The sequence below is a fragment of the Piliocolobus tephrosceles genome, chromosome 10, assembly GCF_002776525.5.
Source record: "Piliocolobus tephrosceles isolate RC106 chromosome 10, ASM277652v3, whole genome shotgun sequence".
Lineage (NCBI taxonomy): Eukaryota > Metazoa > Chordata > Mammalia > Primates > Cercopithecidae > Piliocolobus > Piliocolobus tephrosceles.
In genome coordinates, this window is record NC_045443.1 from 128,595,080 (window position 1) to 128,618,311 (window position 23,232).

Below are 23,232 nucleotides of genomic sequence, written 5' to 3' on the forward strand. Positions count from 1 at the left end.
TACACCAAACTCAATAAAACATTACATATGGATGATAAATTAATTCTGAAGAACTGTGATGATGTGGGCTTGAATATACCCCTTTCTCTCTCTCTCTCTGTCCCCCGTTCTTTCTCTTCCTCCTCACCCTCCCATTTTCTCTCTCTGGCTCTGTCCCCTGCTATTTGTTTTCCAGGCTGGGGATGTTTTGGAGTCCTCAAATGGGCCATAGTTTTGCTTGGCTGGCCGACCTGCCTAAGAAGACGTTTAGTCTTTAGAAGAGTTTGGTGAAAATCGAGGTGGTTGCAGAGCTAGGTGGTCTCATGCCACCTTCTCGATGGGAAGGTGCCACAGAGTGCCTTTTTCCCAAAAGAATGAGACTTTCTTGCTCTGTTGAAACTTGTAGAACTACAAGTTATTTTACTCCTTGAGTTGGAAAAGAAACCTATGGGCTGAGTTCAGCCATCCCATTAGCACCACACAATGTTTTATTTAAAAAAAATACGAACATTAAAATTTTGGTAGATTTTACTTTAAAAAAATCTGGATTTCTCACTCCACTTTTAAAAAAGGAAGACCTGACAATCCTGGGCAAACCTTCCTGCAGAGCCGCAATGCTTCGGCATCAGGAGGCACCACTTAATTTAGACAGAGCACAGTTTTCCGCGCCACCTCAGCCTCTCCTGCCCTACAACTCTGGTGGTACCAGCTGACGGTTTCCAGCATCTGCTCTGATGAGTCTGGACTGTGCCTTCCAGCTTGTTAACTACCTTGGATGCCATCCCTGGACTCTGTCCAGTCACTTCTCAGGACTCGCTGGCCCCTGCGGGTGTTACAGCTTGCAGCCCCTTCATTGCTTGTTTGCAGTCAGTGTTGCTAGTTGCAAAATATCTGTGGCAACTGAGGTGTTGTACACTTGTCTGAAGTGCAATGGTGTGGAGAGAAGGCAGTGTTCTGGCCTCAGCCCCCCTCTTCTCATCGCTGGCCGCCTCTGAACCCTGGCTGACTTTGGGGTGAACGAGACACCATCACTTTACTCTGTTAGCCTTTCTGCCAGGACTGATTGTGACCATTTGTAAATGGAAAGAATAGGAAGGACTTTATCATCCACAGGGTTATTTTATAAAGATGAGGATTCTGAAGACACATCTGTTCTTTGTATAACAGATGTTATTTCCTTTTACAATTTTTTTTTCCCGGATGACTGGAATAACAAGTCAATGAGGTTTTGTCCTCTTCAAAATGAATATCCTAGATTTGAGGGGGAAAAAAAAGCACAGTAGGAATGAAAATGATTATTTTTGATTTTTGCATTTCAGATTCTTCGTATTGCATTACAATAGTAGCACTATCCTCACTGGAAATCAGCTGAAGTCAGGCCTTATTTTCTAACGTGCTACTTTATTTAGATAGGGCTATTTTATTTAGAGAGTAACAAGACCCTTAAATTATTGTTTAGGTACTTCTCTTTAGCTCATGTTACAGAGTTAACTTTGTTCTTGGCTTATTTAGCCAACTCTCTGTAGATGAGCATTTAGGCTGTTCTCAGGTTTCTGATACTATTAAAAAATTCTGCAACAAACAAGCCTTGCACAGAGGTCTTTGATCATATGTATGAGTATATCTCTAGAATAAATTCCTAGGGGTGGAATTACTAGATCAAAGGGAATGTATACTTAAAATTGGGATAGATATTGCCAAATTACCCTTCAGAAGGGGTGTACTGATTTGAACTCCCATCAAAAATGTGGTGGAAGTTGCCAGCTTAGGATAGCTAACTTATTGCTCGCCAGTCTGATGGGTGAACTCTGATAAGCTCATTGTTGTTTAATATACTTTTAAAACTTATGTTTAATATACTTTTAAAACTTATGAGCAAGGTTGGGCATCGTTTGATATATTTATACACAATTTTTATTTCTTTTTCATTGAACTATTTCATCATCTCCTTTGCCTCAATATTCGGTTGGTTCTTTTTAATAGTAGGAGTTTTACCAATATATGTGCCTGTAACCCCAGCAGCACTTTGGGAGGCCGAGGCAGGTGGATCATCTGAGGTCAGGAGTTTGAGACCAGCCTGGCCAACATGGTGAAACCTTGTCTCTACTAAAAATACAAACAGTAGCCGGGCATGGTGGTGGGCACCTGTAGTCCCAGCTACTCGGGAGGCTGAGGCAGGAGAATCACTTGAACCCGGGAGGCAGAGGTTGCAGTGAGCCGAGATCACACCACTGCACTGCAGCCTGGGCGACAACAGTGAAACTCCCCCTCAAAAGATAAATAAGTAAATAAAAGATAAAGGACCACCTTTATCACAGACTACATTTCCGTATGTGCGTAGGCGTCTTTGCAGATTTTTCTCCCGCTGAACTGTGTATCCGTGTGTCGCAATGAGCCATCTTCATGGCTGTAGTTTTATGCTGTGCCTTGTCATTGTGAGTGTGAATCTTCTCTCTTTATCCTCTTCTGTTTCTTCTCCAGATTTTCTTGCTTATTTTTTATATAAACTCCATAATCATATTATCTCCCCCACAGAAATTCTCTCAGCATTTTCACAACAGATTCCCTAATACGCATAGATTAAAGGATAGTTGATGACATTGAGTCGGCTTTTCCAGTGGGTTGAATCCTTCATGCATTCAAGGGTTCTTTCATATCCCTCAGAATTATTATTTTTTGCTTTCTTCATGAAAATCTTGTACAATTCTTATTCTTGTGTTCATAAATATTTTCTTTTTGTTGGCTGCACTTATGAGAACTTTTCTTCTTTTTTTGTAGCATTATTGTTGAAATACAGAAAGGCAATTGACATTTGTATATTAAATTTGTACAAGCCTCCTTGCTAAATTCTTTTATTGTTTGTAATAGTGTTTCGCTTATGAAATTCTTTTCTTATTTGTAATAGTTTTCCACTTTGGTTATCAGGCATACATCATTTGAAAATAATGATCTTATTATCTCCTCTTTAAAAAGTTTTTTTTTTTTTTTTTGGAGTCTCGCTCTGTCACCCAGGCTGGAGTGCAGTAGTGCGATCTTGGCTCACTGCAAGCTCCGCCTTCTGGGTTCACGCCATTCTCCTGCCTCAGCCTCCCGAGTAGCTGGGACTACAGGCGCCCGCCACCACGCCTGGCTGATTTTTTGCATTTTTTAGTAGAGACGGGGTTTCACCGTGTTAGCCAGGATGGTCTCGATCTCCTGACCTCATGATTCGCCCACCTCGGCCTCCCAAAGTGCTGGGATTACAGGCGTGAGCCACCGTGCCCGGCTTTGTTTTTTTTAAACAACGAATAACATAAAGATTATTAGTTGGTACTTTTCTATGATCTAGCAGTCATCTGGGGCAGCTGATTATTGTTGAGTCATCTAAACCATTATTTCCACTTCTGGGAATGCATCCTGGAGACTGATCCCAGAGCAGACTAAAATTGTTTGCATAAAACCACTCATATCAGTGCCACCTGTACGAGTAAGGATGGAAGCTATTGATTGTCCATTAGCAGAAGAATGGTGACACCAGTTATGGGGCAGCCACTCAAGAGAATGTGACCCAAGTCAAATTATGAGGGCTAGACAGAAACCAAGAAATAATTCAGAGAGCATTCAAAGAGAAGACCAGAACAGAAAATAACACACCTGCATGAAGTTATGTTTACTCCAAGTACAAGGATCATGAAGGAAATTTCGAACCGAGTAATGCTTAGTCTGGAGGAAGCATAGAGGGAAAATGGAATGACCAGGGCTAAATTGAGAAAGGCTCACTCTGCGAGTGTTGCGTCTACAACGAGCTGGCAGTGTGATTTTGTGCAAGACTTTCAGTTCTTGTCTTTTCGAATAGGCCAAGAATTCAATTCTCTTACAGATTATTGTTAGCATGAAATGAGGCAGTGTTTGTCGAGGACCTCAGTGCCTGGCAGACCATTCATGTTAGTTTTCTCCTCTTTTAAAATGGTTTTACCCTTATTTTTTTCTATAGTGTGATCGCATTAGATATTAACTCTAAAACAATAATAAATAACAGCAGGATATGGAACATTCTTATCTTTTCCCGACATGAATGGGCAAACTTCTAGTGTGTCACCAGTAAGCACAGTGGCTTCTGTTTTCATGCAACAAGAGGCATCTATTCCTATTTACCCTGTTTGTCCAGTTAAGGAACTATTTACCAGCTTCTAATTTAAGAGTTTCTTTTTCTAACCAAGAGTGTGTATTGAATGTTATTAAATACGCTTTCAGTATCTCCTATAGCCATGGTGATCCTTTTACTCTTCCCCCATAATGCGTGTGCCAAGCAGTTCTTACCGTTTAGTTCTTTCCTCCCTAATGATGATTTAAAACTTTTATTCTTTTTCCCCAAGGATTTCAGGTCTTGGCATCTGCTTCCCATTACTGGCCACTGGAGAATGTGGATGGGATCCATGAACTTCAGGATACAACTGGAGGTACAGACACAGGTGCTGAGAGCAGCTGTGGGCCCGGGAAACCCAGGGCCACTGGGGAACATGGGTGCTGAGAGTGGCTGTGGGCATGGGAAACTCAGGGCCACTGGGAGACATGGGTGCTGAGAGCGGCTGACCTGGGAAACCCAGGGCCACTGAGGGACATGGGTGCTGAGAGTGGCTGTGGGCCCGGGAATCCCAGGGCCATCAGGAGAACAGGTGTGGACAGAATCTGCTTTGAAGCCAGGGTGATAGAGATGAACAAATACTTGTGTAACTTCCCATAATAATTATTTCAAAGCTTTTTATTTTTTGTAGAGATGGGGTCTCGCTACGTTGCCAGGTTGGTCTCAAGCTCCTGGCCTCAGCAATCCTCTGGCCTTGGCCTCCCAAAGTGCTGGAATTACAGGCGTGAACCACTGTGCCAGGCCGCAAAGTATTTTACTAGAATTTTTATAGAGACAGCTATTACATATTGAATGGCAGAATTTCTGATTCAAAATACGATTAAAATGTGCATTTTCCCCAACAACCTTGAAACAGAAGCTGGCCTGAGGATGCCTCTATATGCAAGTCCAGGTGTCTATTTTCTAAGTTGAATGGACTGGCGTCATCTGCATGCTGGCCACAGCAGGGGCCTATCTGAAGCAGATGTCAAAGGCCAACTAAGACCAACTCACGTGTTTGAAGGGCCTATGCTTCATTCAGCAAATGCATCCCCATCTACCAACCAGCTTCTCCACACACCAGCTCCATTGGAAAAGATTAAGCATCGCCTAAGATGTTTCCAATGAGACTCAATTCCAAATAGTCTCTGTTTGAGTTAATTCAGACATTTGTTGGTAAGAGAAACCTCACACCTTCCTGGGAATTTTTTTTGTCTTTCTAATAAGGACTTTTTAAAAACCGTAAGCTTTGTATGACTTAGGATGGTTTTCCATTTCATTTTTATTTACTGATTGCTCTTGATCATGTCAGATGGCTGATGTGTGCAGCGAGGGTTTGCCGTACAGCAATCCTAGCGTGTGCTTTGGTCGTCCCTGTTCTGCTTCCGTGGGAGGCATTTTGTTTTTAAAACCATGTATTGCCAGTGACGGTGCTTTCCACACTGGCACACTAGCATTTTCTGTACTCCTATGATTTAATGTGTTGCTGGACATTACTGCTGAAGCTTCTGAAATGCTTCCTGAAAATTTGCACACTGAGAACCATCAGTGCTGCCTCTGCTGCTGGTGTTCTCAGAGTGAGGTGCAGTTGAGCACGCACTCCGTGAAGGGCACCTGCGTGGGTGCCACACGCTGCCTGCCCAGCATCGCTCTCATCCGCCTGCCTATAGGGCAGCAATGTGGTCACATTTGGAAACCACCCTAGAGCCAGATGTCTTTTGCAAACGGTTGGCCTGGCAGGGCAGAGAAAGCCCCTGTGTAAGTTTGTTTCATGACTGGTTCGGGTTCAAACAAACCACGTTCCCTTGTTGGCCTCTAGTTTTCTTTTTTGAAGGCGTTTATTTTAAAGCCATGGAAAGGGGGTCATTTCATCAAGAGGAGATGTCTTCTTGAAACAGTTCACTGTTCCAGGACCCAGCAATGAAAATGCCAGGAGTTTTTTCAAACAAGAGCTTGAATAACGATCAGTGTCTTTCTCTCCTCACCCCTATACCTGAACTCACTGTGGTGGCTTAAAGCAGTAACTCTTGGTACTTTGAAACCTTTACCTATGAAAAATTCTTCTCTTAAGGTGATACAATTACAGATACAGTTACACACTGTGGCTGCATTTTGTTCCCTGAATGTATCGACTTCCACTAAAGCCCTAATATATCCCTGTTTGTCCTGGAGCACTGCAATGTGGAAGGTTTCTCTGCACTTCCCTGCTGGATGCATTCTCTAGGTTGTAATGCAATGCTGGCATATTTCAATTTGATTACGGGCTTCTTAAGGGAAAAAAGAAAAGAGTAGACCCCATCAGCACATTTAGCTGCTGGGGACAGGCGAATGGCTTTGGCAAGCCTTTGGAGGACGTGCAGCTTTGTTGTTTGTTGCCGAATTCTCCGTCGTTTTGTCCATTTGTCATCATCTCACGCAGTTGTTTTCATGCAGAGTGTGTGTCTCATCAGTTCTTGTGACATCATAACCATTCATCCTTTTGTTGAGCCTGTGTTATAAGTGGCCAAGTTCAATTTCATATCTCTCAACTAAGTGTCCGCATAGGGGTTGAAGCTGGAAAATTAGAACTATCACACGTGGCCAAATTCAGCAGCCATCACGCCCTGGCGTGTGAGCTGAGTGGGGTCATTGGAGTGGCCAAGCTGCTGACCAAAGTAAACAAGGGTGGTGGAGGCCGGGAGATGTGAGGTCCAAAGAGAAAGTCCAGGGTGCTCTTGGATGAAAAAGCCCCTCCTGCTGCCTGCTGCAGGTTGAGAGATATGTTGGTCCCATTTGTCTTTTGTCTCACTCACTCGCTGTGCTTTTTGTTTTTGTTGTTTCACCCAGCGTCCCGAACCCACAAGCTCACTGTGCTTCCTTCCCGTAATGCTACCTTTGTGTATTCCAATGACTCTGCCTACTCAAATCTCTCTGCAACCGTAGGTGAGCATTTACGTACTTTTGTTCTTCGTTCTGTCAAGTTTGGATCTACGATGAATTCTGAGGCCAATTCTGTTTGATGGTATCTGAATTCACTGTGTCCTGGCTAGCAAGTGAGCAAATGTCCCAGTCAAGAGAGCAGATCCAAGGTGTTAAAAAATAACCACTAGGGTTAAGTCTAAAGGAAGATTGCAACACATTAGAACAGGGGTCCCCAGTCCGTGACACTGGCACAACAATCTGTAGCCTGTTAGGAACTGGGCTGCACAGCAGGAGGTGAGTGGTGGGTGAGTGCGTGAAGCTCCATCTGTATTTACAGCCGCTCCTCATCGCTTGCGTTACTGCCCGAGCTCCACCTCCTGTCAGATCAGCGGCAGCATTAGATTCTCTTGGGAGCACAAACCCTACTGTGAACTGCACCTGCCAGGGATCTAGGCTGCACGCTCCTTATGAGAATCTAATGCCTGATGATCTGTCACTGTCTCCCACCACCCCCAGAGGGGACTGTCTAGTTGCAGGAAAATAAGCTCAGGGCTTCCCCTGATTCTACATGATGGTGAGTTGTGTAATTATTTCATTACATATTACAGTGTAATAATAATAGAAATAAAGTGCGCAATAGATGTAATGCACTTGAATCATCCCGAAACTATCCTCTCCAACCCGTCCATGGAAAAATTGTCTTCCATGAAACTGGTCCCTGGTGCCAAAAATGCTGGGGACGACTGCACTAGAAGGTATATAATTCTTTCAGGTTCCCAGGATCTTCTAAGCCAGCCGCTTGTTTTCAGAACAAAACAGACACAAGATGAGACCTTTTCTAAACATAGAGATTGTTTGGATTTTTCAATGAATTGTCTTCTTTGGGGGAGGAAAGCAGGCCATTTTAACGGAAAATTAAAGTTAATTTAAAAATACCTCATCAAACATTTGATTTCTTATAAACATTAAAATCAGCCTTTTGTCCATAGCTGGACTTTAAAAAAATCGTTAGAAGCTGTTTGTGAAACATATACCCACGAGAATCATGGTTAAATTATTTTCTTATTTGATAACCTCCAGCACCTACATGGCTCAACGTGAAGCTCAAAGCAAAAGGGGTAATAGCAACTGAGGCATTTATTAGATCAACACAGTAGCCAGTTCTGACCCTGTCGATCTTACCCTGTGATCCTTTTCAACATAGAAACTGTCTGCTCTTTCAACTGTAAGGTGATTGGCTTCCAAAATTAATGTTGCCAGTCAAGCAGTCTGACTTAGGGGTTTGTACAGCCTGGCTCAATTATGCAACCACTAGTGATCCATTTAACCTTGCAATACATAGGTCTCCATCAGCAAAAATGAGATAAAATTTTAAAATGAGTTTAAAAACAGTAAGGAAAAACACTGAGGTCCCTTGAATTGGTTATCCATGTGACAGTGTAGCTGGAAAGCCTGAGCTGGGGTTGGGGTCAGGTCCGCAGACCCTGTTAGCTCTCCCGTGTGTCTTCAGCTGGGCTGATGGCTGCCAGGGGCTCAGACATTCTCCCCAGCCCATGTGGTAGCAAAGATCTGTGAGCGACTGTGACCCCAGTTAACAATAAATGCCTACTCCTGATTTTTATAGTCTTCACTTATCTATTCTGTAAACCATTTACCCCACACCCTCACCATCAGATCCCCTGGCCGTGGGAACGGGACACAACAGGATGATCGGACGGGGCAGTGCCCCTCGGGATTTGTGGCCAGCTGGGCTTGTCACCTGCAGGTTCTCCTGGGACTATGCCAAATGTTACTTGGGGTTTTCCTCCTAGTGCCTGAAAATGGGTTCTGCTAAAATCCCAAATCTACCTGTCCAGGTTCAGGGGATTTCAATTAAAACTCAAAAGGAGAAGGAGTTCAGCTGTAGTTCCATGTTCACACTTGCACTGAAATGTTCCACTTGGAATGCTCAGCATGAGGACGGGAGTGGGGAGGACTCGAAAAGCAGGTAGGCACAGTCAAAGTCCAGGACAGGAGGCTGTCGCCATGCCACGCTTGGTAACCCATCTGTTGGCAAATATCACAATTATCACATCATCATACGATATGATATGCAATATGAAATCTATATGCAAAGGTCTGTATGCATTTGTATATAATACCTGCATATTATGTACAAATATATTATTATTTAATGTTAAATTTTTACCTGACACATACACATAACTTATTTACAATTTAATTACTAATAATTAAATATTACTGATGCTATGAATATTCATATTATAGAATAATATATGTTACAAATATATAATTAGATCAATAATACTGCATATTTACACTTAAGTTATTTGTAGGTCTGACACACATCTTCAGACTTTTAATCTTGGAAGGTTATTAACATATGATGTTGTCATTTTTCTTCCTTAGATATCGTGGAAGGGAAGGTCAACAAAGGCATTTACCTGAAAGAGGAAAAGGGAGTCACGCTTCTCTATTACGGCAGGTACAACAGCTCCTGCATCAGCAAGCCAGAGCAGTGTGGCCCTGAAGGTGAGTAGCTGATCCCTGCGGCGTCTTTGTCATGCATTTCATGATCAGGGAGCACCTGCTCCTCTGGCGACTGGCAGATGTGAACCTGAGGTTCTCATCAGTTGCAGAATGCGTGAGAATGTCAATGACGGATTGGAGGGCAGGGGAGGGAGGAATACAGGCAAGGAGGTTACTAAGCAGAGACTTGTCCTGGTGGCTGGAAGTTATAACATCCTCTTACAGAGATGTGAGATCAAAATACTTAATCTTGTAAAGGAGGGGAAAAAATAACCTTCCTAAAAAACGGATACAGCAATGTCACCGTGGAGACTGGACAGGGCCGCGGCGTTTCTGGGAAGGAAATTGATGGTGTGGCACCTGCGGTGTGATTTCTGGCTCTGGGATGTTGACAGTGGGCGGGCAGGGCATACCCTCGAACACTCGTGAGTGGTTTTGGTTCTTTCACATTCATCGAGAGGGGCTGGGCCGTGGCTTGACCTGTCCTGGCGAGCGGTCACAGGCCTGTGGCTAACGTCATGCCATGGACAGAGCAGAGATGCAAAAGAAACACCGGGAATCGCCTTGCGTTCGTTTGCTTTTACTGTGTGAAGTGTAACCTGCTCTCTCGTATCTAGGCTTCAGGCAATGCACGTCTGGACCACATTGCAAATTTTCTGGGAAATTGTTCTCTGCCATCCAAACCAGCTTGGAGCCTTCAAGTTCCTTTCTCCTAGGCAAAAAGAAAATTATGGTTTCTAGGGAGGAACAAAGCTGACTGCAGGCCTCGTATGAAGCTCTGAGGCATTTAGGACATCAGATGGCCTGTGATGAGTTCATTGTACATGATTGTAGGACAATGTGGACTATGTTCCAGTAAAAATAAACAACAGCTTAGCAAGGCAAAAACATGTGGGAGGATACATCTCGGGCTTTGTGGAAACCAGAGTTTTGAGCAATGGTTATGAGGCCCAAAACCACGGTCAGGTTTACAAACTCATAGTTTGAGCTGTTCCTGAGTTCAAACAGCTCCATAAACATCCCAGGCTTATTTGTTTTTACAAAGTGAAAAACAACCATGGGCTCAGCGTGGGCTCAGTGGCGAGGAGGACAGGAGAGTCATATGTGCTCCTTCCTTTCGTTGGATTCGGGAAGGGCGGGCATCTCTGCGGTGGCTGTTTCTGGGTTTCTAGGGAGCGGCTTCTCTTGGGAGTAGAGGCATCCCGCAAGCTCCAGCAGCCACACTGGAATCAATCTCATTTGAGGACGAGGATGGTGCAGGCGCCAGGGGTCCCAAGGCCTGGGACTATCACCGATTACGAACCCGAGACAGGAGACTGTGATGGGACCAGTGGGAAATCAAAGCTACTGGACAAGTTTTGTCTGCACACCGAGGTCACACGTGGGAGGCCTCTGAGCTGATTCTGGCCTGTGGCTGTGTTCGGTCGGACAGGCATCGGGTTAAAATTTTAAAATTAGCTGCCAACATTGAAAAATAGGAAATTTTCACAGATTTCCAGTTTTTCTGGAGAAATCTCTCCTGACTTCTCTGGCTGGCTGGAGCTAAGTCGTGGTGGCCCTGGGCTTCTGTCTCCAGTTCCCCTCAGCTCCCACCAGACTTCTCAACTCTTCCAATAATCTTCAGGTTGAACAGAGCTGTCCGCAGCGTGAGCTCTGGGGCCAGAAGGCGTGGGTTCCACTCTCGGTTCCGACCTGTTCGTGGGGGTCTTGGGCAACCGCTGCTTCCCTCTGAAAAGCCTGATCTGTAAAGTGAGTGAATAAAAGGACCTTCCCATGGAGTTGCTGTGAAGACTGGAATAACTTACAGCATATTCCGAGCACATGGTTGGTCCAGTGTCGAGGGGTTGTTTGGGTTTATCATTCGTGTGTTAATGATTCTAAACTTCCCCTTCTGCACAGAGTATCTTTTCTAAGAACCCCACTTGGTCTGCTTGGAGGGTGACTTCTGACAGAGGGGCCGTTGTGGTTGAGCTGATCATAATAGATGCCTACCCTCGTTTTGAGCCCCGACTCTGCACCACTCCTTGTTCTAATCCCAAACATGTATTCACTCATTTCATGCCCCCAACATGAGACACACAAGAACCTGGGGGGAAGAAAGAGCCATGAACTCGGGCTTCATGTCCCACTGTTGACAATGTTTTGTGTGTCGTGGTTACACGGAACTTTTAAGATATTGAGTGGCCACTTTCTTTAGAGCATGGCCAGATATAAAACAAAGCCTGGGGTGCGGTGGCTCACACCTGTAATCCGAGTGCTTTGGGAGTCAGAGGCAGGATGACTGCATGAGCCCAGGAGTTCGAGACCAGCCTGGGCAACACAGTGAGATCTTGTCTCTAATTTAAAGAAAAAGAAGAGAAAGGAAACAGAGTCAGGAAACCTTCAATCAACGCTAGCTGGGTGAGAGGCTGCTCTCGTGAGGCCTGATGCAGACGCAGAGGGTAGGTGGGGCATTTGTCATCGTGCCCCCCGGGTCTTGAGTTCAGCTTCAGAAGGTGACTGGGCCACGAGCTTGCACGAGGGCCATGGCGTGCCTTTCCGGCTTTCCTCTGCCATATCCTTGGCTCAGGTGGATTCTCCTGGAACCCTGATGAGCTTGTACTTCTGTGTGTGGGAGAAAAAGCCACGAACAGGGAAGACCTGCCCAGCATTTTCCAAATTAAAGTCCCTGTAGCAGGAGGCAGAGAAGGCCTTCTCAGGGGGCACTTGGGGCAACTACAACAAAAATTAATGGTTTTGTTTTTATTTTAATATAATGGGTGCATCAGAAATGAATTTTCATATATATTATTTAAGAGGAAATTTCAGTAAGCACCGAGCTTTAAAAGTGGGTAGATTTAAAGGAAAATATTCCCTAATAATCATAATTCAGGTGGTATTCAGATCTGATAAAAATTGTGAATGATTGGAACATGGGAAGCATTGATTTAGCCTTTTCAGATGTGTTGAGTGAGTCCTCCACACTTACTGGTGTGGGCAGAAGCTTATAACCTGTTATTCTTATAACAAAAAACAACATTTAAATAGAGAAATGCTCTCTAGTCCCTGCCTAACAGGCCCACTGCTTTTATATTTCTTATTTCCAAATCCTGATGTGGTCTTTGTTCCTATTTTCAGCTGATTTTTTAACAAATAATGTTTTAGGGGACAGGGTTGATGCTGAGAAACATGGCTGTCCCCCAAGGGCACCCATGGAAGGCAGAGGTCCCTGCTGCGGCCCTGCTCCGGACCCCTGCTCCGGGCCCTCCCTCCACCCCTGCTTCTGCCAGAGCCTCTCTGCTGCTCGTCTGCCTGCCTTCATTCTAGGAGCTACTGGGGGTCCTGTCTTTTGGCAAATGGTGCCTTCTGGGGACATTTTCTTAAGGTCACTTGCTGCGAATGGGGGAAGCTTTGGAGGACATTGGAGAGAAAAAGGCTGTTTGGATCTCTGCCCATTCTTGAATGTTAAGGTTAGAAAACATAGTCTGTTCCTTCAATACTCAGGATTCTGTCTTTCAACTCCCCTGACCAGTGAGCACACAGGTGGGGAAACTGAAAAGAGGAAGAGGCACTTGCTGCAATGTCCTAGCACCTTCTTTCTCCTACCTGGAGACCTTGATGGCTCAGCTCGAGTGTAACCTTCACAGGGATGAGCTGCGGTCCGGGTGAGGTCTTCTGTCTCATGCCCTCATTGTTCCCCCAACATTTCTTCCCGGAACTTGCACCACTGATGATGGCCTGTCACTTCCGTCTCCCTTACTTGGTCTTCAGCTCAGTGAGGACGAGGACTGAGTCTGTCTTGGCCACTGATGAGTTCTCAGTGCCCGGCACACCACAGATACTGCACATGGGATGCATCTCCATCCAGGCTTTGCTGTACCTTCACATGAATACTGAGCAAGGGCCATTCACCACTCCTAGAGAAGTCATTTCTCCAACATCGAACGCACAGTCAATACTGACTACACTCAAGCACGTTGCTAGGAGGTGGATCTCATGTGACGTTTCTGACCATAATAAAATGAAGTTAAATGAAAGGAAACTGATTGCACAAAATCCAGAAAAGGTCATTTTCCATCTCCAGCATCAAGGTGCAAATTATTAGGTAATTCTTCCTTGCTGACTCTCATTTCTACCTCTGATTTATTGCTATGTCAGTTAAGAGAATGTTATTTGATATAACAAGTAAAAGCATGGACACCAGCAGAAAAAGAAGCCCGTTCCATTGTTGGACTCCTCTGACTTTCAGTGTGTTAGTTCTGATATTGGGCTAAATTCTGTCTTGAGTAACTTCCGCCCATTGCTTCTAGTTCCAGCTCTACTGTGAATGGCTTTGGCAGCTCCTGGGAAAGGCAGCCTCCCTGATTAGCCCCTCAGCTTCGCCTTCCTCCTTCTGTGAATATTTCCTTCGCTTTTTCCTCACGTGTATTAAGAACTTCCTCTGCTTATAAACCCCAGGGAGGCCACTGAGGTCCCGAAGCAGCAGCTGGAGCATCTCTGCGTGGCCACTTCCATCTTCTCAGCTTTGAGTTGGCTTTTTCCCCCCTTTGCATTTGTTTCCTAAATTTAAAAAGCTGTCGACAATATGCTAAAACACTTGCAGGTAGAGTTTTAGGCTAGAAATTTCCGGAGGGGCCTGGAGGACACGGGCCTGGCAGGGATCCAGCTACTCTCTTCCTCAGATGATCCGGGGTCAGGAGACTCAGAGGCCTATGGAGCAGGCGATCCTCAGAGAAGCATTCGTTCAGCACGCTCCTTGAACAGATGGGGAAACTGAGGCCCAGAAAGGATGCAAGATGAGCCTGAGCTGCATGATGCTGTGGTGCAGTGCATCTCCAAGTACAGCTCATAGGCCCTGAGTGGCAGCAATTGCAGGTTCCCAGGCCCCCACCAGGATGTGCTGATTCCAAGTCTCAGAGGACAAGGCCCGGGAATCTGCATTTTTAGCCAGTGTCTCCAGGTGATTCTTGCAACTCACGTGATACCACATCCCGGAACTGGCCGCGGCTGACTATACGTGCTTCGTTTGGTGGGTGCTGTGTTGATCTTCTGTTTTTATAGTGAGACTTTCTAGATTGTCTCCAGCCAGGCAGGTGGATCCAAATGCCCTAGCCCACCAGGTTTCCAGAAATGGAATTTCTCCTGGTGCTTTCAGTGTTTTTCTTTTAAAATTAACATTCAACTCTGGCAGGACACAGTGGCTCACACCTGTAATCCCAGCACTTTGGGAGGCCGAGGCAGGAGGATTGCTTGAACCCAGGAGTTTCAGACCAGCCTGGGCAACATAGGAAGACCTCGTCTCTACAAAAAAAAAAAAAAAAAAAAAAAATTAGCAGGGCGCAGTGGTGTGTACCTGTTGTCCTAGCGACTCAGGAGGCTGAGGCAGGAGGATCACTTGGGCCCAGGAGGTCAAGCCTGCAGCGAGCCATGATTGCACCACTGCAGTCCAGCCTGGACCACGGGGCAAGACACTATCTCAAAAAAAGTCAACCTTTACATATGGGAAAATTTCATTTAAAAATCTACACTTCTGACTTCTCTTAAAATATCAGAACTGCTCCCCTGCACCCCACTGGCAGCAGCCGGGCACGGGTAAGGAGTGACAGCCCATTAAGGCAGGGTCAGCATTTTCCAGATGTCCTCAGCCTGCAGGACTCTCTGCTGTCCCTCGCTGTGGCTGAAGGCAGTGGCCATTCCCCAGGGTGGCCTGCGTGTGGCTTTGTTAGAGGAGCAGAGACGGGAAAGGGAAGACTTTCTTATTCCCCTGAGGCAAGTGAGTGCCCTACAGCCCCAGGCATTTCAGGAAGCCATTAGAGTGGGGCTTTGGGGTCGGAGTGAGGAGTGAGAATTTTAAAGGCTCGATGTGCAAACAAGTGTCTCCTCCTGGTCACACAGGTACAGGGCCCACGAGGCAGCCGGGAAACAGGCTCTGAGTCTTGCGTGGAAGCGTGTGGGACGCGCAGCCTCGTGGCTCGCTAGGAAAAGCGGTGGGCCACAGGCTGGTCGGGTTGCTGGGATGGCCATCAGACCCTGTCCCTGCCTTGCTCCGGCTCTGTTCTCAAGGCTGCTTTCCTGGTGTGGGAGCAGCATCCGCTCAGAAGCTCCAAGTTCTGGTTTTGTCAGCTGAGTCTGCGCATGCCTGGGCCAGTCCTGGTGATTCCGATTGGCCCAGCCCGAGTCAGCCTTCGGGTGTGCGGTCTGCGGTGACTGGGGTGGGGGTACGGACGCCAGGCGGGCCCATACGCCTGTAGAACCTCGTTCCCTCCTGGGCCGCTGTTTCTTTGGCATGTGTTGAATCATGCTCTTGCACGGTGCTGAGTCTGTGGACCCGGGAAGAGCAGCTCCATGCATGATCTCCAAGGGAAGGGCGGTAGCCGCAGCACAGCGATTACAAACGCAGACCCCAGATCCAGGCTGCCTAGGTTCAAATCCTGACTCATCACAGACCGGCTGTGTGGCCTTGGGCAAATTACCTCACCTCTCTGTGTTTCAGTTTTCTCCCCTATGAAATGGGGACAGTAAAGATGCCTAATTTACAGGTTGTTGGGAGGATTTAGCCTCAGCCCATAGAAGTTCTCCTTACCTGCTAGAAATCATCCTTTGTTTTATGCAGTAGTCTTTACGCACGAAGGGAGTTAACTTCTCATCTGTTAGATCTATGACAAATTTTTTTTACCTAGATGATTATCTGTCTTTGAGTTTGTTATGGTGATTTTTTTTTTGCCTTGCAGAATATTATATTTATGCACTCAAATTTATTAGTCTTTTCTTATGACTTCTAGATTTTAATTTTTCCTTTTTCTGTCTTGTTGAGAAAGATCTTTCCTCATTTTATTTTTTGGATGTTTTAGGATTCAGTGCTTATAACAAAAAAAAGTTATTACATTAGTTTGTCAATATTGTGCTTGTTTCTTTTTCTTTCAGATTTTTCCTTGTTTGTATTGATGGCCCAACTCCATGAGGCAAAGTTCCTTAAAAGGCTAATATAGAAGGCACATTGTAAATTTTTTATGACTCTATGAAGACGTGAATTGATAGTTAAATATAAGCTGTTGCTTAGGTAGAAGTCATTGTTTTGTGGGTTGAGTGAACGAAATGAAAAGCTTGGTTACCGGCACCGTGGATGGCCTTCAATCTACCGTTTCCTAACACCACATGGAATTTTTAAATTTTTATTTCTCTTCCTGAACAGAAAGACATTTGGCCAAGACAGGCTCATTTTGAATTGAGTGAAAGGAGTTTTAAAATGCAGCAAAGTTTTTGGAAAAAATTAACTTCCATGAATCCTACTGGGAATTTGTTTCATAACAAAAATTTCACAACGCACTGTGCTGACTTCCTTGTGAAACGGGTTGTTTCTGAGTGTGGAGGGAAGTGGTGGGAGGCTCAGGGGTTTGTCTTGGCCTCTGGGCCCCTCAGAGCACAGGGCAGGTGTTGCAGAGAGCCTGCTCATGAGGTAGGTGTGGGTGGCACCGGCCAGGTCCGGGCACACCCGTGTCAGCTGCCCCAGGCCTCTGTGCAGCCTCCACAGTCACACCGTTCCACGGTGACCACGTTACTGGGCACTTGTGAAGGCTTTTTCCTTTCCCAGGAGCCCTAAGGACAGGCACTGCAGGGCTTGGAGTTGTGCACTGCAGCCTCTCGGAGGTCCAGAAAGGTCCAGGCCCCTTCCAATTTTTTGGATGTTCTTCTTCTCTTAAAAAATAAAATGGAGAAATTCCATACCAGGGTTTTAAAATGTATGCTGTGTTTTTCATGAATCCTGCAAGGGCTTTGAACTCACAAAGGCATAGTTGTCTTGATATATTATCACAAGACATTTGAAGGACTTGTAACAGATATGTTAATTCATAAGGCATTGCAGAAAGGATGGTGGGCAATGAGACACCACCTTGTACACGAATGACAAATGCCCTCTTTGAATTCGGTGTCTCTAAGACTGTGTCCATAACCTCATGTGAAGGTAAGGCCTAAAGTCTAAATTTGGCACCACTTATAGAAAGAAAGCCCAGGGCAAGTACCCTTCCGCCTCTCCCCCTGGCCCACCGCCCCATCATGGGCCTCTTTGGACCAGTTCTGGGCATGTGTTCTCTCTCAGCACCACTGAACCCTCTCACCCACATGCCTGGGCTGGGCTTGGCAGGGGTGAGGCAGCTGGATGTATTTCCAGCTGTCACAGGCAGAGTCCAGGCAGGCAGCTAGTGTCACACACACACACACAGACACACACACAGGAGTTTACACACAAAGAAAGGTCAGGTGGGCAGATGCTACTGGAGGCAAAGAAGTGGAACAGAGAAAACCAGAGCTCCAAAATGCAATGCTAGAGAGGCTCAAGCTCCACGGAACCTCCAGCGAGGCCCTGCCCCAACTGCCCCTTCAGCAGAGAGCCTGGCCCCCAGACCAGTGGGCGTGAGTGCAGGACAGCGGTTGGGGTTGGGGGGGCACGCTCAGGAGCTGGGCTTTTGCAGTTCCTCTTTTTTTGTTTTGAGACAGAGTCTCACTCTGTCGCCCAGGCTGAAGTGCAACAGTGCGGTCTCAGCTCACTGCAACTTCTGCCTCCCCAGTTCAAACAATTCTCCTGCCTCAGCTCCTGAGTAGCTGGGACTACAGGTGCGCACCACCACACCTGGCCAATTTTTGTATTTTTAGTAGAGAGGGCATTTCACTATGTTGGCCAGGTTGGTCTCAAACTCCTGACCTCAGGTGATCCACCTGCCTTGGCCTCCCACAGTGCTGGGATGACAGGCGTGAGCCACTGTGCCTGGCCTGCAGTTCCTCTTGTGGTGAAAAGATGGAGAAATCCCACATCAGGATCATAAAAATCTCACTGTTTTTCCATGTTTACATTGATCACAGTAGGACTTTGGACCCACCAAGGTACAATATCTCATTGTCATAGTGTACCGTAATATACTGCCACAACACATTTGAGGGATGTTCTGATTCTGGTGGCGGAGGTAACATGAACTGATGGGTCAGTTCATTCATGCTAACATGCGTCACTCAGACTATTTGGTCCACATGGAATCCCTTCTTCCCCACAGCATGGGCCTGGGGTCAGGACTTCCACGAATGTGCAGACTGGGGTCTTGAAAAAGGTTTCAGCTGCTGACCTCTCTGTGTTCAACTGGGAAATGAACAATTGAGGATATCAACAACCTTAAAAGTGTACTTCCCTTTGGCAAGAAATCCCCTCTTGGGAATGTATCCTAAAGGCATATAATCTGAGATAGGCAAAAAAATTTGCTTCAAGTTCTGTTTGAAAATTTCTTCACAAAGTGGAACAAAACCTTAAGATCCAGCGACGGGACTGTTGTTTAAAAAAAGACTGTGGTGCTTGTTTAGAATGCACCGCTGTGCAGACATAAAAATGACAATGTGGAAGTGTATTTATGGACATTGGAGGAAGTTCACGGGGGAGTAAATTTTATAGAAATGTTGTTTATAAAGCAGTGTGCCTGAGATGGTTCATGTCTTTGTAAAATCTATTTATAGAAAAGGCTGAGGAAGGAGCCACCCTAACCATGTTTCTGGAGGAATAGGAGAGCAACCTGGAGGGTGTAGGTCTTCACATTTGCACGCTCCCAGTGGGGACTGCAGCGATCTTCCTCAGTCACTGGTGACCTTGAGTGAACTAGCCTCAGTTCCTGCATCTGTATAATGGGGATGAAGCAAGATTTTTGTACTTTTTAAAAGGCGAGAGTTCATTTCAAACTCCTAGAAAAGTGCCTGGCGCTATGTGAGACCTTAATAAACATGTGCAAATATTACTGTCGATTTTCTGAACTGAACATACACTGCCTTTAGAATGGGGACAACATGCTTTTTGAATGAAAAATAAAAAGCAAAGAGAACAATGTGCTTCTGAGAAGTCAAGTCCCCTGCTCTCTGTGAATAACGGATTTTGTGACTCTCCTCTCCTCAGGGGTCACATTTTCTTTCTTCTGGAAGACACAAGGTGAACAGTCTAGACCAGTCCCTTCTGCGTATGGGGGACAGGTCATCTCCAATGGGTTCAAAGTCTGCTCCAGCGACGGCAGAGGCTCCGTGGAGCTGTACACGCGGGACAATTCCATGACATGGGAGGCTTCCTTCAGCCCTCCAGGTGAGTGACAGCGTCGGCCCCGGGATGCTGTGCCTGGAGGTGACATGGGAGGCTTCCTTCAGCCCCCAGGTGAGTGACAGCGTCAGCCCCGGAGGCTCTGCCTGGAGGAGTGGAGTCCTCTCTGAGAACGGGATGCTGAGGAGCCCAGTGCAGCCCAAGGAGCCCAGGGATGCTGCTGCCTCCTGGCACCTGAGCTCCTTTCGTTTAAGGTTGCTGGGGAGGTGCACGGGGAGAGGCAAGGATGTGCCCTTGGTAAGTCGCCTTTGGGTGGTGCAGAGCCTGGGCTCCATCTGCCCATGCGCTGTGACTGCCATGGGTTACCTGACCTCGCTGAGCTTCAGTGACCACACCTGTCATGTGCAGATGATATTAATAGGAATTACCTCACGGTTTCCAGGAAATTAAGCTGAAGATGCGGTGTGCAAACTGCAAGCAGTGGTTACATTTCTCCTTACTTTCCTTCTCATTTTCCCTCTTTCTCCTCATCCTCCTCCTTTTTCTCTCATATTCTTTGTCTCTTCCTCTTTCTCTTCCTGCCCCTCCTCTTATTCCTTCTTCTTAGTGGTATAGACTCGAAATTGTTTAAAGCATGACGAGAAGAAGCTTTTGGAGAGAGAGGCTGAAGATTCGGGGAGCAGAGGAAGGGGCTGGGGGAGCGGGCGTGAAGCACTGGGCTGTGTGTGGTCTTGGAGGAGGGAGGGGCCCTGGATGTGTGGAAAGAGGACAGGGGTCCCTGCACATTGGCTGAGTTTGCAGGTGGGTGTTGAGACACGGACATGGGGTAGGTGGCCATAGAGGCTGACGAAGGTCTGAAGTGGAAGCTGGAGAAGGGGAACAGGTGGCTGGGGATGCAGAAGGACGCAGGGTGGAATGGAGTGGGGGCCTAGTCAGGACTGGAGCCCAACAACGGAAGGGCAGAGGTGAAGGGGGCAGCACAAAAGCCTAGGATGGTCTCCTGGCAGGAAACATCTTTGATGTATTTAAGGGAAATTCATGTTCTGGGTCATTCTTAAGAGAGGCTGCATGGCCCAGTTATTAAAAAGCGTGAACTCTGGAGCCAAACAGGCTGGATCAATCCCGCCTCTGGACGTTGGTAGTTGTGTGAACCTGGGCACCTTCCCTAACTACCCTATGCCTCAGTTTCCTTATTCATAATATGACAGTAATAGCGGTATCACATCATAGGGTGACTGTGAGAACGAAGTGGGCTGCTATGCATAAAGCCTGGACTGATGGCACAGTGGGCCCAGGTGTTTGCCTTTTTCTGTGGATGTTCGGTGTGCTCTGACCAGCTTGTACCTCCACCTCTGTAAGGAGGGGCAATTCAGCAAACATCTGCTTCGAATTTGCCCTCTGTGATCCCTAAGGCCAGAAATAATCTCTGCCTCCCTGCCCTGACACAGAACCATCTGAACCTTGTCCGTGACCCTCCTGTTCCACTTGCTATCAGAGTCCGATTGCAAGCATCTTATCTCTGTACTCCTTGGGGCTGGTGGAACATGGTTTCAGGCACCCATTAAGTTCTCTGACCTTGAACATGCTTTAAGGTAAAGCGTGCTCAACTCTGGCTGCTTTTCCACCCAGGGAAAGGGCGAGAATTAGAAACACTTCTGGCTGGCAATATGCTCTCTTTTGTGCATTGAAGGCGTTTGTTATTCTTGCTTTAATAATAATACTTTGGACCAACCTAGGATCCAAGCATGCTCCAGAGACTCAAAATTATCAGAAAGTTACACAATCTTGAGCAAGAAGCCCTGATGTCACTCTGGGTGATCTAAGATGCATGGCTGGCTGGAGGCGATGCGTGTCCTTTAAAAGCACCATGCTGTTCCTTCCAGCAGCAAGCTCAGGAGGACGGTTTACCACACACGCTGGCAGAACAAAGGGGACCCTTTGTGGGGGAAGTGACAGTCAAAGTCTGATGAATATTCTTGTTGATGAGCTTGGTTCTTGTGCCAGAGAGAAGAGTAACACAAAAGTTGGTTGATGGAGGTTCCTGAATGAGCAGGGAGGTTGGTTTTCCCCACCAACTCACTCCCATGTTGGTTAACATTTTACACCCTCGCTTAGAGCAGAGGCTGATGCCAATGGCCTGTGGGCTGAGTTGGGTCCTCAGATGCGTTTTGTGGTACTATATATTGTGATTGCCTAGGCCATGTTTGTAAGAAAAATATTTGGAATGATTTACGATCATTAGTAATGATTTAATTTTAAAATTAAGATTTTCCGATTTCTCTTGGAAATAAAAAGACTGGCAAGGCAGGCTGTTCATCTCTTGGGTTACTGGTGGGGGAGGTGAGTGGGGGCCACCTCCCTGTGATGGGGCAGCCACCCTTCCATGCACCGCAGTCAGCACAGAAGCTGCGTTCTCAGGCAAAGGCCGTTACTGTGCTTCCCCGCTCCTTGGCCTCTGCAGACTGGCTTTGTGGGTGCCACGGAACGCCTATGTTGCTGTTAGATTTTAATAGACTTTGTTTTTTAGAACAGTTTTTGATTCACAGAAAAATTGAGTGCAGAGTTGAGAGAATTCCCATTACCCTCCACCTCCACACATGCACAGCTTCCCCACTGTGGACATTCCCCCACCAGAGTGATCCATTTGTTACATTTGGTGAACCTACAGTGACACATCATTGTCGCCCAAGGTCCATAGTTCACATTAGCTCTTGGTGTTGTACATTCTATGAGTTGGTGAAGTGGATCTTTTGCCCATTTTAAAACTTGGATTTTCTTTCTTTCTTTCCTTCTTTCTTTCTCTTTCTTTCTTTTCTTTCTCTCTCTCTTTCTTTCTTTCTTTTCTTTCTTTCTTTCCTATCCCTTCCCTTCCCCTCCCCTCCCCCTCCCCTCCCCTCCCTTCCCACCTTCCCTTCCCTCTGCTCCCCTCCCCTCCCTCCCACCCTCCCTTCTTTCCTTCCTTCCTTCCTTCCTCCCTTTCTTCTTCCCTTCCTCCCTTTTTTCCCTCCCTCCCTTCCTTCCCTTTTCCTTCCTCCATTCCTTTCCTCCCTTTCTCCTTCCCTTCTTTCCTTTCCGTCCTCCCTTCCTTCTTTCCCTTCCTTCGTTCTTTCCTTCGTTCCTTCTTGCCTTCCATCCTCCCTTGCTCCCTTCCTTCCTTCTTTCTTTTCTCTCTCTCTCTCTCTTTATCTCTTTCTTTTTCTTTCTAACAGGAGCTGTCATCCAGGCTGGAGCACAGTGGTGCAATCATAGCTTACTGCAGCATTTAACTCCTGGGTTCAGGTGATCCTCCCACCTCCGTTGCCCAAGTAGCTGGGATTACGAGCATGTGCCACCATGTCTCGCTAGTTTTTTTTTTTTTATACAGTTGAGGTCTTACTTGGTTGCCCAGGCTGGTCTCAAACTCCTGGCTTCAAGCGATCTTCCCATCTCAGCCCCCCAAAATGTGGATTGTTTGTTTTCTTACTGTTGAATTTTAAGAGTTTTTGGGTATATTTTGGATAATAGTCCTTTATCATGTCTTTTGCAAATATTTTCTCCCCATCTGTGGCTTGTCTTCTTATTCTCTTGACAGTGTCTTTCACAGAGCAGAGACATTTCTAGTTGTAAGGAAGTCCAGGCTTGTCAATTATTTCTTTCATGAATTGTGCCTTTGGTGTTGGATCTAATAAACCATCACTAA

The 23,232-nt window shown here is 46.3% G+C and overlaps 1 protein-coding gene across 1 annotated transcript in view; it reads left to right on the top strand.

Moving 5' to 3' along the window:
- ADGRD1 (adhesion G protein-coupled receptor D1) overlaps positions 1 to 23,232 on the top strand; it is a 180,287-nt gene that overhangs the window by 11,035 nt on the left and 146,020 nt on the right. Inside the window, exons 3-5 of the mRNA XM_023187255.1 lie at positions 4,335 to 4,418; positions 9,392 to 9,514; positions 19,419 to 19,598. Of these exons, the coding sequence (XP_023043023.1) occupies positions 4,335 to 4,418; positions 9,392 to 9,514; positions 19,419 to 19,598 (387 nt within the window). The remainder of the gene's footprint in view (positions 1 to 4,334; positions 4,419 to 9,391; positions 9,515 to 19,418; positions 19,599 to 23,232) is intronic.